This window comes from Rhinopithecus roxellana, chromosome 12, assembly GCF_007565055.1.
Source record: "Rhinopithecus roxellana isolate Shanxi Qingling chromosome 12, ASM756505v1, whole genome shotgun sequence".
Classification (NCBI taxonomy): Eukaryota; Metazoa; Chordata; class Mammalia; order Primates; family Cercopithecidae; genus Rhinopithecus; species Rhinopithecus roxellana.
The window spans coordinates 38,700,795-38,718,544 of NC_044560.1; the positions used below are offsets into that span (position 1 = coordinate 38,700,795).

The window sequence follows — 17,750 nt, forward strand, 5'->3', positions numbered from 1 at the left end:
CACTTGAACCCAGGACGGGGAGGCTGCAGTGAGCTGAGATCATGCCACTGCACTCCAGCGTGGGCGACAGAGCGAGATTATGCAAAAAAAAAAAAAAAGAAAAAAAAATTGTGAGTCTGGGTCTGGGACTGCATAGCAAGAAAGGAATAACATCTACCACCTAATTTTACTCCATTAAAAAAAAAAAAGACAGCATTCAACACTCTTGGCATTTTTCCATCACTTTATAACTCTCAGGTGCATAGGACAGAAGCAAAATTCTGAGAAATAAACACTTTTTGTCCAATTACTTTATGTGTCTAAGTTTTGGATCCACAGCTTGGAAGATACCCATATTTGTTCTCTATAGTGCTTGAAGTGCTGGCTGGCATGGCCATGAGTAACCAAAAATCTATGATAGCCATAACAGAGAGCCACAAGTTCAGTCAAAGACTTTCCATAATTCCCCCCAAATCCCTACAGTATTACTGTGTTTTCTGATGGCTTAGTTGGAGAGACAAGATTAAAAAAAAAATCTACAGAGGCTTGGAGAAATAGACTCAAATCAGACACTGGCTAAGAATTCTTCACCACTTATTCTCCTTTGATTCCCCATTCAATTTATAGTTCATTTTCTATCTTTCCATTCCCATTATGTCTAGCCTAACTACTTATTCCATAACAACTGCAAAAATAATATTAACTTTTAAAAATGTCATTGTAGAGTCAAAAAGAAACCCAATAACTAATAGTACAATTATCACATCTATTTCAGCAAATTTTGCAGCCCAGGCTAATACTCCCATGACCATTTTTCTTTCCTTAGGTTGATTCTCACTGAATATTAACTTGACTATTCAACTAATATATAATATATAATATAAACTAAATTTGAATATTTAAGGTGGTCCTTATTCTCTCTACTCTGAGAGGTGATAGGTGGACATATCTATTTATAGGTTCAGGAATCTCAGATTTTAGGCAAAATTGCTATAATATGGGATAATCAGAACCTGCTTATCATAATAGTAGGAAGAAGACACATTACTTCTTTCTTGAGTTTTATAGGTACATTACTTCTTTCTTGAGTTTTATAGGTTTCTTTACTTACCCTTTAATGTAGATTCCTATGGATTCCACCCCATCATTTAAGCAAACTGCTTTTGCTGATATCACCAATGACCTCTTTGTTGCTAAATCCAAGGAGCCTTTAGTCATACTTATCTTGCTTGACTTTTTTGTGCATCATTTGACAGTTGACCACTCCCTCCTTAAAACATTTTTTCCCTCACTGTTTCCAAGGTGCCACTTTCCCTTGATTTTCCTTTTACATGTTTCTTAGAGGTCATTGAAATTGAGAGCCCTGTCTACTCTACTCCAACTGATCAGCCAAAGCCAATCATAAAACTCCATTTCTTTTTCTAGGATGGGAAGTCCTTAGCTATTTTGGGTCAGTGAGATGTAAGATGAGGCTTGTTGAAAGACTCAAGGAAGAAAGGTTTTGCACATAAGAGACAGCTACTGGAAGCTTGCTTCTCTCTCTGGATTTGAAAGAGGAAGCTCATATTACCAATCGTCATTGGTAGTAATCTTATAATTATGAGAGAAACCAATTTTAGGATAGAGCCAACAGTGTGGTGGCAGAGCGGAATGGGAAAATAAATCCCTAAGTATTTAATAAGGGAGAATAAAGTACTAAAGTTGAGGCATAGTGCAAATGTCAACTACTTCTCATGTTTAGTGAAGTGCTTCCTTGAAGTTCAACAATGTTTCCCTTGAATTTTCTACAGCTTGCAGTAAAATCACTGTATTGATCCAATCTTTGATTATTTCTTTTCTGCCTATTTTTCCTATGTACTGTACATCTCTTAAATGTTGGTGTTCCATGGAGTTCTGTGTCACCCTTCTGCCTCATTCATGGCTCAATAACACATATTCTGATGATTCCTAAATTTGTATCTCCAGCTAAGATTTCTCTAATGAACTTAGGATAAATATATCCAAACATCCACTGAACATTTCCACTTGGATGCCTTAAAACTACCTTAGATCAACATGTAAAAACCTAAACTCTTCTCTCTTCCTCCACTTCCACCTATTACTCTTTCTGTATTTCCCATCTTAGTGCATGGAACATCATCACTCGCCTGACCAAATTAGAAGCTTGGGTATCAACCTTGGAACTTTTATCTATCTCTATGCCCTATGTCCAATCACAAGATTGTTTTGACTCTAACATTTATCATGATATTGGATCTATGAATTTGTTATGGTTTGGCTCTGTGTCCCCACCCAAATGTCATGTCGAATTGTAATCCGCATGTGTTGAAGGAGGGACCTGATGGGAGGTGTTTGAATCATGGCAGTGGACTTTCCTCTTGCTCTTCTTGTGATGGAGTTCTTATGAGATCTGTTTGTTTAAAGGTATATAGCACTTCCCCCTTCTCACTTTCTGTCCTACAATCATATGAACACATGCTTGCTTCCCCTTTGCCTTCCACTATGATTGTGTTTCCTGAGGCCTTCCTAGCTATGCCTCCTATACAGCCTGAGGAACTGTGAGTCAATTAAATCTCTTTTCTGTATAAATTACCCAGTCTCAGGTAGTTCTTTATAGCAATGTGAGAATGGACTAGTAGAGCATTTCTTTCCATCACCCATTGTTTCCATTTACTTTCACCTGAATTACTATAGAATCTTAACTAGTTCTATTGCCTCCAGTCTTTCTCCTCGCTAATTCATTCTCTGAAAAGCTGTCAGAGGGCTCTTTAAATAAAAATTTGATCATGTCCTTTCTCTGTTTAAAACACTTTATATTCCTGTTCTCATTTCCCACAGGATAAATCCCAGCATCATCTGGCTTCTGCGTATCCCTCTAGCCTTATTTGACACCACTGCTCTTAGTTTCCTCACTAAACAGGTACCCTTTCCAGGTGCTGTCATAGCCCTGTATCTCATCTCCTTAGCATTAACCACATCATATTATATTTACCTATGGTGCTGAATATTACCCAATAGTCAAATTAATAACATGCATAAAATAAATGCCTGTAAATCAGTGGCATTACCAAATATTTTGGATAAAATAAAATTTGATATTTAATGCATTTTTTGAAAGCACTGAAGTAGTCATCAAGGGAAAAATCACTTAGGTTACAAAGAATGTAAGTACGTAATGCATATGTAGGTTACAAAGCACAATTATAAAATGAACACTCATGAGCTTAAAAAGTAGAGTGTAAAGAACCATAATTCAATTTCAGAATTAGAATAGTTCCAACGATAATACCCACTTTCTCCCTGATTCCATCCCCTACCTTACCTTTAGAGATAACTACAGTTCTAAATACTATATTTACCATTTACTTATAACAATAGGTTTCTTATGTACTTATGCCTAAATAATATATTTTGAGTTTTGCTTGTTTTGGGATTTGTAAATATGGTATTACATATTTATGCCATCTCCTGAAACATTTTTCCATTCAAATTATGTTTCTAAAGTTAACACACATTATTGTAATTATAGTTTACTAATTTTCATTGCTTTGAAATATTCCTTTGTGTGATTAACATAATTTATTTACATACTCTCCTGGTAGTAAACATTTGTTTTTTTCCAGTTTTCTGGTATTGGAAACATTTCATGTACCCTGAATGACATGTATGATAATTTTTCCACTTTAATACCTTAAGAGGAGAATTGATAGAATGTAGGGTATGTGCATATTCAGCTTTGCAGGAAAATTTGTAACCAAGGTGATGGTGTTTCATATTCCCATAAGAAGTGTAAAAGAGTTTCCACTGCTCTTATACCTACAAACAACTGTATTTTTCAGATTTTTAAATTTTTGCCAGTCTAGTAAATGTAAATGGCATCTCTTTTGCATTTTCCTGATTGATAAAAAGGTTCAGTTTTGTTTTAGTATTTATTTACCCACCTGATTCCCCTTGTATTTTGCCAGTTTAAAAAACTGTGTTGTATGTCTTCATTACTGATTTGTAAGAGCTTTAAAAAATATATTTTAAAATACAAATTCTCTCTTCTCTCATATATGTAGCAAGTATCTTATCCCAAGTTGTGGCTTTCTTTTCACTCCTGCTGTGGTAATCTGTTATGTAATATTATAATTACCTCCTTATCACTCAGCACACCTTACTAGATAAAAAGGCTCTTGAGGTAAGAAACTGTGTTTTTTTCATTTTTGTTTCCTCAATATCTAGCAAGTACTCCACACATAGCAATGTACATATAGTTGTTCACTAAACATTTGCTGAATCAATTGTCATAACTTTAGAAATAGTGAATCAAATTTTGTTTTAAGCAAACTGGTTACAACACACTGTTAAAGCCAAGAGAGTCAAAAGTATATCACATATCATTCTATATGTGCACTTCAAAGGTGAGTGGTAAGAGGTAAGAGTATCTGTAGAGAGGTTGCAGGACCTTGTTTATAAACTTTTCTTACCAACTTTGAACAGTTGGCAGTGTTCATTTTCCATTCTTTTCAGCTTACTTACAGTCAACCAAACTCCTGTAGTAGGATATTATTTACCTTAAAGTTATCACAAACTTAGAAATGATGATAAGACACGAAATATTGATTATATATTGCAGTAGATTGTGCAAGGTTCATGGTTTGTATCATTAATTAAAAATTGGTTACCTTTTTAGTAATGGTGTCTGGAGGTACATCCCGCCTCCCAAGTGGATAAGGATTCCATTGGCCACTAGGAGATACATCTTCTTGTCCATTGTCTAAAATGTTGCTTTGCTGGGACGGGGTCTATTGTAAAAATGGTATGGCATTCTTTAGTGATGTAGTAGAAGTTTACCATAGTTTTCTGAAAAGAGTCCCTAATGATCATGGTAAAATTAATTTTGTTTAATTGCAGAAAAACATACATCCTGAACTGGAAATATTATATACTATCTACTGGGTGAGAACTGTAAATGGAAAGCTTTTTGGAAGCAATTAAAAATGCAATTAAATAACCATCTTAGAGTTGTTCACTGAATTTTAAGGAAAAATTTAGATTATTTACAGTACCTGAATAAAAATAATCAGAATAAAATTAACCAATTGTTACAATTGTTAAAAACCACAGCACTTAAAACTTGCTTAATTTTAGTATAATCTCACCATTTAAAATAGAAATTGAAACCATATAATATATAGAATGTAAGTTCTAATATTCCTAGTCATAACCTAAAATAAATTTTATAAGGTTGTATTAATTCTGGGAGAATATGCCTTGCACTAAACCCAAATAGTGCTAACACTGGCATAGTGCAAGATTTATGGTACTATGGCCTTATCAACAAATAGCTTTGGGGAGGCATCAAAAATATGCTATTAAAAATGTGCTATTAGAATCGTAGTGTAAGTAAATCATGACTGTTTGGATTACCAAATTTATTTATTTACATAAATGATATATATTAAAGTTTAAACTCTTCATAAATATTTCATTTTGGCTGATTTCTTGCTTATTAACAAATACTAATACCTGCCCGTCTTTATTTTGGGTGATTTCATATTCTAACCTGAGTAACAGCAAGCAATCATATACCATCAGAAAGCCTCCAGTTGAGGGAGTATAATGGTATATTTACATATATTTTCATAAAGGTTCCTTCCTTCCCTAGTGTGTAGGATACACAAGTACTGCTTGGTTTCCTGAGAGAATTCTTCTGTGGTTGAGCTATGATACTCCAGTGTTTCCTATGCCATTTTCTGCACATGTTCTAAAGGATCCCTATTGATAAAGCTCAGCTAGAGAGTGTGCAGCTACACTTTGTGTAAGGAATTGTCCTCCTACCCTAGAAAGGGAGAACTGGGCTATTCTCATCATAACATGTTAAAAATGGGCTGTTTGCTAAGCTTCATCTGGTTACATTTAGTGGTCTTAGTTTGTTCTCTGGAAAACAATGACAGAACCTCCTTACCTGCATTCTGACCACAAGTATTTTTTTAAAAGCATTGCTTGGAAAAATTCTAAAATAGGATTTATTATGACATTAGATGAAGTCTTCCTAGTATCTAATAGATTTAATGAAAATTAACTCAGTTTTCTTCTTGTTCTTTGGTTATGTGAATTCTTTTTTCATAATCCTATCAAAAAGTATGAAAAAAAAAAAAAGAGAGAAAAAAGGGACTGAATTTGAGCTCCTGAGTTAGGAATGAATTGATGTGTGTTTATTTGAAAAATTCAATCTAGACAACACGTTTAAAGTATGTGTTACTTCAAAATAAGCAGGTGGCTATTCAATGACTATCTGTTTTCCAGCATTGCTTTTCTAGTTTTACCTTTTCCAGATTAATATGTTTGCATGTGCCCATACACATTTTTTTCTAGATATGAAAATATGGTAAATAAAAATTAAAATTAAGATTTAAAACATAATTATTCAGGTTAAGCATTACTGGCCAGTGTTTTCTTTTCGAATTTTTAGTATTTGTCTTTTCTGACATAGTTTGTTTGCTAGTGAAGTGGGATAATTAATATGTTCATTTGGCCAGGTCTGTGCAATGTAGATTTTTAAGAAGTGGCCAGAATTTAACATAGGTTTCCTTTTTCTCCATATCCTCTCCATCTCTATCTGTGTTTCCTCCACCACACTTGCTTTGACTGCCCAGACATGGCTCCTAGTCACTGTTACAGAGAAACAGAATTACAAAATTCTTTTTGGTGTTAAAAAATGTGAAATCCTTTTAGTCAAAATTCTAACATAATGGTGTAGGTGCTTCACTAGTTTATAAATTAATCTATTTCTTTTTAAAATTAGAATTAAAAATCACACCAAGTCTTTATTACAGGGGCCAAAAGGAACACAAACATGCAGACACATTAAAAAGAACTTTCACTACGTAATAAAATTAAAGGAACTTCCTGAAAGCAACTTCCTTTTAAGAATGCTCTGGCCTTTTTGTTTTTCTTATAGGAGACATTTTAGGGATGACTTAAGTCTGCAGAAATAGAAAGACCATTAAAAACAATTTATTGACATTTGGTGGTGGTGGTGGTGGTGATGGTGGTGCAGACCAAAAAGAGAATTATGTAGTATGTGCACATTCTTTCCCAAAGGAGTATAGCTATTGTATATAAATTGAGTAGCTTAGCAGTTAAAATTCTATTAAAGGTTAAAAAAGCTACTGAAAAAATGTTACAAAAATGAAGCTATCACTGTTGAAATTTATTATTCCAGAGAAAATAATTGAACTGAGGTTCAGCTATTAATTCAATTATTTTTTGTACCACATTCTTTATATTTTCTTTGGATATTTTAAGGAGTAAGAATGAGTTTTATTTTCCTTATCATCTATAACTAAAGATAATAACATGGAAAATCATCACAATGCACTATTTCCTTAGCTTCTAAATTCTGCATGTCTTTAAATATTTCAAAATAATACAGAAAATAGCTGGTGTGATTTTGTGAAAAACCAGAAATTGTATTTGATAAGACATGCAATAATGCTGAGTAGAAGTCTTGCTGAACAGATGCTATGCCCAGAGATGAGTGTAGGTATTTGTGGATTTAACATTTATAATTCTGACTGCTATGAATGATCACCAAGTGTCTACTTGATCAAGTAATTTCTAATTTTGCTGAGACATAAATGTGCATGCGTATGTATGCCTCTTTCTCTATATCTATATATGTCTGCACATTTGTATGAGTATGTGCATGCATGTGTGCTCCTATCTATATATATGTGTATAAACATATATGTGTGTGCAGTAGTCACATAACTGAGTTAAATAAGCTTACGTGGTACAGCAGCTTTGCTAACTGATGGGTGTACAGTATGCTTGTGAAATTATACTTATTATTACAATTACATGAGAGTCGTATTAGAACTTGGCAATTTTCAAAGGTCTCAGGGCATATCCCTTAAGAATACAAGGATTTCTTTTGCTAAGTAATTGGCACATGGTTCATTAAGGACACTACCACAGATTCAAAACATCTGCAGTAAAAATTGTTAAAAACAGTCATCCCCAAAGTTTTTCCAGTGAAATTATTGTTATATTATTCATTTTCATAATATCTTTTGGAAGAAATAGGTATTACGAAAGTAAAAATATGCCAAACTTGGATCTAAATGATAGTGATATCATGGGCTTCAATCTGAAGGTGGTAATATAATGCCCAAGTAATTTTTAAACCAGAATTCCATTATAACGAAATTCCACATAAGTACTAAATTATTATTTTGGTAAATTTAGTCACTGTCTGTAAGAATTTATTTGGATTTATAGGCTGAAAGCTTTTTTCATAATTAGAAAGGTAAGTGAATCTTTCCTGAGGGACAGGTAGCCAATAATAAATGCAGCAGAATCAATAGAAATTACAGGCATGAGCTGCCCTGAGGTGCAGCATAAATCTTGCTTTGCTTTCAGCAGAAAAAATGGCATTAAATAAGCCAATAAGCCTTGGCACTAGGGTGAATAAATGCATACCAAATGTTGGTACTATCTGATACTGAGTCATTTGCATATATACAGAAAGAAAGGACAGTAGACATTTAAAAATAGTTTAGGTGCAAATATTGCTATCTAAATTTCTCTAACTCAAAATCTAGTGAGGCAAGTATCAACTAAGTAATTTCAATCAACTTTAGTAAAACAGATAGTGAGGCTAATTTCTTCCAGGCAAAATTCTATGATAAGATAATTTATTACATGTATTTCTATTATTTTAGCCTTCCCTCACCTGAAATTATAATTGATTTATATTAATGTCTAATTCAATAAGCCAATACACAGTGGGTGCTATGGTATACTGTTATGGTGGTAGAAATTAAAAAATGAACAAGAGAAAATTATCAATGTCTCCATTATAGAAGAGACCACACTATTTATATTAGCAGCTGGCCACTTGTGGACATGGGAAGTACAAAAGGCCAATGATTTCCTCCCCAGCCCTGCTTGTGTCTAGGGCTGCAGTAGCCTGGATGATTAATAAGTTATTTTCTTGGGTCCATAACCTTTAGCTTTTCATTGCTACCAAAAATAATTCTTGGTGATACTGAGTGCTCAGGAAATGTAAGTGGATCTGAAAGAGCACAAGGTAATTACTAGCATTCATTAAGCTCAGTTAACTAAGAAAGCACTAACCTGTAGCACACAGGGTATGATTGGGGTCATGATATGTTTTGGATTAGTCAATATATTCTACTTGTGTATTCTTTTCTCCATCCTATAATATCTACTTCTCTAGTTTGTTTTGAAGGTGATGTGAGGTAATAATACATATGTAAGAGGTTTTTAATCTGTGAGTCATGTTCTATGAAAATGTTAGGTTTTACAAACATTTGAGAAGGCATCATCATAGAGTAGAAAGAGTATGTATGTAGGCACCAGGCAGAAGCAGATTTAAATTCTACCTACTACTTGCTAAGTGCAGGAGTTACAACAGTGAAACAGTGACAATACAGGTGAGTTATTTTGTGTGACACATGAGCCTCAATTTCCTCATCTACACAATTGAGACATGTCCTTTAAGTGTTTTATGGGTTGCAAGACAAAATATAGTTAAAGTACCTCATAGCACCAGGTACATAGTAGATTCTCAATAAATCTTTGTCTTTATTTTTCTCCCAGTGGAACTATGTATCCATTCTACCATTAATTTTAACGTTAAAAATGGTAGTTTGAACTGACATTTTACAATTTGTATTTCTCTATGATAACATAAAATTTCAAGGCAATAGCTAAGCTTAATTACAAATAAAATACATCCAAAGAAGCACATGGAACCATTAATAACATCATAGAAAGTTGCCTTATATGCTTTTTGGAAAGGCAGTAAATAAATGATAAATGAATAAATGAATGACTGAATGAATGAATAAAAAATAAATAGAATACTAATAATTCTGTAATTTAATAAAAGATTTATATGTTCTAAATGTTCTGGTTCCTAAGTATTACTAAATTTTCTGGGAAATTAGCATAAGCATCTAAACAAATGAATATATTAAGGACATTAAATTTATTAAACTAATTTTGTTATATTTGTTGGCATTGTCTTAATATCTTAAAGAGTTCTATAAAATTATAGAAGATGTAATTTACTCTTTATAGTATAGAAAGCCTATATGTAGCTTGTAATCCATAAAAAATGTACCATACTTGATCTGACATGTAATAAATATGAAAAAATGGAAAATATTTAAAATACATTGCAAAATCTTGAAGAGGGTTCCCTTTTTGTTCATATAAATATTCACAATGTAAATAGTTTATCAAGTGTAGAGTTCTTCAAGCTTCATTCATAAATAATTATATCCTTTAATTAGTTTATTACAAATTTGTTTAAAGATTGCCTTGGTGCAGAACAGGAAATATAAAAAAGTTTATTCTTTCTCCTAGTTGCAAGAGGCAAGCCTTGGCAAACAGACAGGGTGGGGATACATGTTTCCTTCAGAGAGCAGCACCTGCACAATGGATACTACAACTCCATTTCCAGTGCTTAACTTCCAACAGGTGAAAACATTAATTTAGATTCCTTAGGAAACTTCCTTCATTCTTTCTAGGACACCCCAGAGTCATTTGCCACAGCATCTAACTAGAGATAGCTAGTATTATCATTCAAGAATTTTATGAATAAAAGAGACAGCTCCAGAATTTCCACAGGAGAAGAAATAGTTATGTCAATTTTATTTAATGAAAATGTTTGTTTATAAATTGGTCTTACCCTACATTTTAGTGAAATTCTTATGGTTAATGAGTATTTAGGGGCTGCAAAGAAGTCTTAAGGATCTGAGACGGTAATTTTTATTATCTTAAGTAGAAAGACAAACACGTTATAACAGATTTTTATGCATTTCTAAATCAAAGTTAAGTAATTTTTGCCTATCTCCTCTCCTGGGGAGAAGGGTTCAGGGAGATTGAACCTCAATGATGGGACCTGTTAGCAATGGTCAGTGGAGCCCAGGAGGAATAATTGGAGAGACTGAATTTTAAAGAGAGGCTGATTCTACAGAGTGTGGCAGAAAAACCTAACAAATTTTCAAATGAAAGCTCTGTACAAGAGACGTATGAGGGTACAAAAGCGAAGTGACAGAGGCTTAGACTGGAATTCATGGGAGGAAGCAGAGCCCAGAGCTATTATTGCAGCCCATTAACTATCCAGTGCCTGATAAGGTTCCTGCATTGGTGACAGGTTGGGAAAGTTGTCCCATTCCTAAATGCTTGAAGTTTATAGGACTTAAAGTGGTAAGTTTTGGATCATAAAATCTTTTGGAGTAATGCATTACTCGCCCTGCCTATGTATCTTTTTCCTCCCTTGCCTTCTCTATTTTTCTTCTTTTTTTGGTGCAGATAATAAAATATTGATGATAATTTATTTTGAGGTGGAGACTTTTAATACTTGAGTGATTCTTGATTTGCAATTAATGTGGCTTCCAAAGAAAATTCATTTTGGTCACCTATGTGCTCAACTGAGGATTATTGAAAATCCCCAAATATAACTCTGCATTATTTCTTCTTAGATCTCGCATGAGTCCATTCTCTAGGATACCCCAAATGACATCAGAAAATTAATATGCTAACACAGTGATACCTAATTTATATCTGGAGAGTAATTTAGATGTTAGGAAACACTGTTTCAAGTGTATTGGCATTTTTCAGACACTGTATATATCTATATTGTCATACAGATTGATAAGTAAATATGGTCAAAAATTAAGCAAAACAGGGGCATCTTCATATGATATAACTTCAGGGGGGTTCAGGCAATAGCTTCCATCCTACCAAGATCTCTTTAATTTGTTTACTGAATTTTAAAATTCCATTTTTTTTAGTTTAAAGGTTTGATATGGTTTGGCTGTATTCCCACCCAACTATCACCTTGAATTGTAATAATCCATATGTGTCAAGGGTGGGGCCAGGTGGAGATAACTGAATCATGGGGGCAGTTTCCTCCATACTGTTCTTGTGGTAGTGAAGAAGTCTCATGAGATCTGATGGTTTTATAAATGGGAGTTCCCCTGCACAAGCTCTCTTGCCTGCTGCCATGTAAGATGTGACTTTGCTCCTCCTTTGCTTTCCACCATGATAGTGAGGCCTCCTAGCCATGTGGAACTGTAAGTCAATTAAACCTCTTTCCTTTGTAAATTACCCAGTCTTGGGTATGTCTTTATTAGCAGTGTGACAGCAGACTAATACAAGGTTTGATATCTATTTAATTGGCAAGCCCTATAAGAAAGGTGTGATATCTCATCGATTCCTTAATGCCATTAAGTTTCAAGGTCTTTTTGAAAACTGGTTTTGTTAGGGAAGAGGATGAGAGTCTTGGGCCTCTGAGAGGACATGAAAAATAGGTTCCATTAAAGTAGGAAATGAAGCAAAAATAGTCATGCTGATGGTGTATTGGAGCCAATTTGTACTGGCTCACGAGAGCCAACTGCATGTGAATCTTCCCAATTCTAAGTTCAGTGACATTAAGTTGGTACCTTGAAATTTGCCATAGAGACAGTATTTATATTGCTGACATTGGCAGATACCACAAATCAAGGCCTTGTCTTTGACTTGTTACCAGCTCTCCACTGGTCCAGCAGTATAGACCAGGCACAGCAAAAACAGCATTCAAAAGTTTTAAATTTAGTGGTTTTTTTTTTTTTTTTTTTTTTTTTTTTTTTTTTTTTTTAAGTTATGGTGAGTGATAAAAAAGCTGTGGCTATAAATGTCTTCTTGATTTTGTTATTCTACTCACAGTATGAACCAAACTATCCACAGTTTGGGAATGTTATTAAAAAACTAGATTAACAATAGAACAGGAATTTGAGGTCTTATGACCCTCATTTTGATGGGGTGAGTCATAATGTTCATTCATTTTATTAAGAGAGAAGTGTTTAGAAGTTACTATCACTCTGTTATCCCTACTTTGCATTGCTTTTTTCATAAAAACTTACTAAGCTAATGACTATATAAATATATAGGCATAATGACATACTGTGAAAATGACTCATTGGTTTCCACTAAAATGTAACTAAGACAGAAGGCATTAATTGATCTACATGTAAAATGTGCATTCTCAGTTTTGGCTGAATTAAACAAACAGAAATGTTCCTTTAACAATGGAAATGTTTCCTCTTTCAGTATATTCCCTTTCGGTGTTCCTACATTTTCATCTAATACCATGTAAACTTGCTACTTTTCCACTAACCTAGTTTCCTAAGCTACAAACTTGTTTCTCACATTTTTCTTCTGTGTTATATTTCCTGCAAAAGAAAATGGGCTGTAGAAGCACTTATAAGTACCAGCTACTTAATTCTCCTCCTAATTTAGGATTCTATGTCTTTTCCAAAAGAATCAATTGAAATCCAATAATAATTTTGAGCTCTGTTCTCAGAATGCATCACCAGGAGACGATAGGACTATCTCCAAAAAAGTAAAAAACATATATATATATATATATAAACACAAAATAAAGAAAAACAAAGGAGGAAAAAAGGAAATGAATAAGAAGAAAAATGAACCTTGAAGCAACACAAAAAGCCATGTACCTGCTCAATCCAAAAAGCAAAGCTCAATCCAAAAAGCGGGAACCTGATAATCAGTCCAGCTACAAATATTCATTTAGCAGCTAAGAGTTCAGGCTCTACATTATTTGCCCTTGTGCTTTTTGGACTCATAGGAGCCTATAGTAAGCAGGGTTGTATGTACAGCCTAAACACATTAAGTGAACAAACAACATTAATTGGCTTTGGTATGCTGACACATGTAGGGCAGTCCATACTTACTTTCTGAAGAGGTAGTTCTTGATGATCAAATTTAGACTTAGTCTGCAAGTTTAAAGTCATGCTTCTGCCTGCATGCATTGCTGAAATACCTCCATAGGGCAGCATGCCAAGGTTAACTGTATTGTGTTTGTAAGCAGCATTCTGAGTAGAGGAAATAATCATGTGACAGGGTGTGAACACATGCTCAACAAACTGATAAATTACATGAACAGGTTTCAATTTATAACATTTAACTTTAGGCAGGCAAACAGTAACTTTTTAAAAAAACATGCACTTGATCAGACAGAAGCATACGGTAAACAGTGTTAGTTATGCACATAATGAGTACCATCCAGAACTACAGAAAAGACAAAAAGCAAAGAAGATACATTCTGTTTTACATCTGCTGCTAACTCAGCGTCATAAATTCTGTCTCTTATACATCGTGATAGTAGTGACTTTGGACAAGTATTATTCATCTGTGGTAATCTATCCATTTAAAAATTCGAACAGTGAGATCTTAAATTTTACCAGCTGCAGATCTTTGTTCTCTTTCACATTGTGAGATCATCACTTGTGAAAGACAAATATTAGTTTCTAATTCTGTCTTAAGCTAATGCATTGCAATGTTAAAGCCAAAATCAGTCTCCTTTATTGCTCAGTCTGTAGGCATAATTACAGCAACTCAGAAAAAACAGCTGGTCAAAATGTCATTTGAGCTGACCATAGGCTTGATTGAACTTACTTATTAATTCAGTTAAATCAAATACATTTTATGTGGATCCAAATATTCTATTTTTTGTTTCTTAAAAATTATATTTTAAACTAAAGAAATTTCATAGTAATATTGAAGCAATTATAATTTATTGATTTATTAATGCTAATTATCTAATATATCCAAATACCTACAGAACACTCTGGTGGCATTTGCATTTAAGTGACTGATAGATAATTTTTTTCCTATAAAACTTTATTTAAAAATTAAATGTAAAATTTTAGATACCCTCTCATCAAATTGTTTCCACCTGTACAATCTCCTTCTTCAGTCTACAGTGGAAATGTAATCATTGACAGCATTTGGCCCCTTTAAGTAATTTTCTCATTTTGGTATAAAAAGATCACAGAAGTTAACTTAGCACACTTTTTCTAAGCCAAATATTACTGAACATTAACAGCAGGCAGCTATTCTATTCTGAGGGCAATATTATCAAAGTAATGAGTTTTAGCATCAAAGTTTCATTGCCTGAAGCTGAAAGATGATTATACTCCTGATGGTGTGCTTGTCTACCAATCATATTTGTTATGGATCCATTATTATTTCATGTAGAGATTTTCCATTGTCACCATGCCAAAACTGAAAAAGACACTAAACATCTCAATCTAGCACTTGGAAAATTCCCTAACGTTTAAAATTCCTCCAGTCTAGTGCTCTCTCAGCTTCTATAGAACAGAAGCAGTCTCAGATATATGGGTTCATGTTTTAAATTCCCTGTCATAGTGTGGCTCTGCAGTGAAAGCATGGGCCTTGTGGTTAAACTAAAAGAGGAAACAAGCATCTTTTATCTAGGGTAGTTCTTAGAGCTGCCTCTTCAAGGTCAACACTTAGATGTTTCACCAACATTATGTTGAACTGTTAAGCTTATCCAACGTCCAAGTCTCTAGGCAATTGTCTTTTATGTGGAATGGACAGAGATCTCATAATTTCTTGTGTAACTATTTGATTTTCAGGGTTCAAATGACTCAATTAAATTTCACTGGGAAAGAAGCACATTATTTCTCTGGTGCAGTCTGCCTTTGGACAGAATGTTAAGTAGCACAGCTATGTCGAAACTGGTTTCACATAATAAGTCTGTGCTTCAGTACCCCGAATTCACCTTGTTGGGTAGCTGGGAAGTTTTATGAAAGATATAGCCTGAATAGCTCAGTAACTCAGCTGAATGAAAGAAATGCGACTTGGAGAAAACAAAAGAAAGAGCTTCTAGGATCTGATGACTCAAAGCAATACTCTAAGGTAATTTAATTTCTTGGAATTAAATGAGAAGCTATTGAACGTACATTGAAATTGCTTTGAAAAATGAAAGACACCTAGGGAACTGTACACAAACAGAGGTTGTATGACGATCAACTAAGAAGCGAAGTGTCATAGCAATGAAAAATACACGAGTTCGCTTTTTGTTATCTGGGATAGGAAGGGCCTTCAAACATTTGCTGATTCAAATCTCTCTCCCCTAACCCTATATGCCTGCTTAAAATTCTTGCTTCATCTAGAGGAGTCGCCTACTTTCCAGAAGCTGGGGTCAAAGGAGAGGAACCATTGATCTGGGATACCAGTAACTAAGTGATGGAACCAAATGCTTAGAATTTTATCTTTTCCTTTTCATTAGTTGTTTCCACTCATTCCTCTGTTGCCTCAAATTACTAGTCATTGTACATATGCTCCAAAAAGCTTCTTATAACCTTTCTTGACTAGTTCATCTTACCCTGTTATGTATGGTCGTGTCTACACGAGGCCAGAGTTCCCAAACTGTACTGTATTATTTGGCCCCAAATATTTTCGCCCTCCAAGTTATCTGTCTACATGGAGGGTATACTTGAGGTAAGGCATGGTGACAACCGACCAGGTGTCTCCCACTGACAGCCAGTCATGAGGCTTTGATGAGGCTCCCTTCAATGGGACTGAGCAAACCTATTTGAAACAGACATTCTGATGAAATATTTTGCAAAGCAGAACCAATTTCCACATTGAGAAACTAACACCCACACCCACATTTATTAGTTCACTCTTTCCCTAAAAAAAATTGTTTTCTTTTTTTTTATTTTTATTTTTATTTTTTTTTGAGACAGAGTCTAGCTCTGTCGCCCAGGCTGGAGTGCAGTGGCGCGATCTCGGCTCACTGCAAGCTCCGCCTCCCGGGTTTACGCCATTCTCCTGCCTCAGCCTCCCGAGTAGCTGGGACTACAGGCGCCCGCCTCGTCGCCCGGCTAGTTTTTTGTATTTTTTAGTAGAGACGGGGTTTCACCGTGTAGACCAGGATGGTCTCGATCTCCTGACCTCGTGATCCACCCGTCTCGGCCTCCCAAAGTGCTGGGATTACAGGCTTGAGCCACCGTGCCCGGCCAAAAAAATTGTTTTCTTGTCATGTAGACACGACCTACAAGCAATATAATTATTTCGAAAGTGTAAACCTGTAAACATAAAATTCAGTATTAAAGAAATACATAATAAATGCAGTGACCTGTGCTTTTAGCAGAACACCAAATAAAATAATAAAAGTATTGAGTGAGACAATGCAATAGTATATTATTACCCAGATCCCCAATTTGCACTCAGCATTCAGCCCTAGAAAATGAGAACAAAAAGCCCCATTTTCACAAAAAGGATCTTTAAGATTCTAATGTCAATGCAGAGCACATCAAGCCCTCTACACTAAAAGCCACAAAGTACACTGAATGATGATGGTCAATTGAAAATAGTTCTAGAAAACGAGTACCAGGTTTCTCTTAGAGAGATTTGAACAGGCAACAAAATGTAATTCTAGGCATCATATGATTTTTTTTTCTTTCCACTGTCTCTGATCCCTGTATATGTGGACTCTTTTTTTTTTTTCCCAAGATGGAGTCTCACACTGTCGCTCAGGCTGGAGGGCAGTGGCGTGATCTTGGCTCACTGCGACCTCCACCTCCTGGGTTCAAACAATTCTCCTGTCTCAGCCTCCCGAGCAGCTGGGATTACAGGCGTGCACCACCATGCCTGGCCAATTTTTCTTTTTTTGTATTTTAAGTAGAGATGGGGTTTCACCATGTTTGGTCAGGCTGGTCTTGAACGCCTGACCTCGTGATCCACCTGCCTCGGCCTCCCAAAGTGCTGGGATTACAGGCGTGAACCACCATGCCTCACCTATTGTGACCCAATTTTTAACTGAACTAGAATTAATTTTCTTTTTTGCTGCAATATACATACTAATTTGTACGTTTGTTGTCTTCATAAAGACATCATCTATTTTTGTTGTCTGTACTATAATTTGAGTTTAAACA

General features: G+C 34.7%; 1 protein-coding gene across 2 annotated transcripts in view; it reads right to left on the reverse strand.

Annotated features, from left to right (window-relative positions):
* The window catches only part of LRRC7 (leucine rich repeat containing 7), a 468,702-nt gene that overhangs the window by 79,065 nt on the left and 371,887 nt on the right, over positions 1-17,750 (reverse strand). The window contains exons 21-22 of one of the 2 annotated variants that reach the window (XM_030913316.1): positions 13,737-13,877; positions 4,647-4,766 (exon numbers count right to left, since the gene is read on the reverse strand). In XM_030913316.1, coding sequence (XP_030769176.1) covers positions 4,647-4,766; positions 13,737-13,877 — 261 coding nt within the window. The remainder of the gene's footprint in view (positions 1-4,646; positions 4,767-13,736; positions 13,878-17,750) is intronic. The other variant, XM_030913317.1, reaches the window with a different exon arrangement.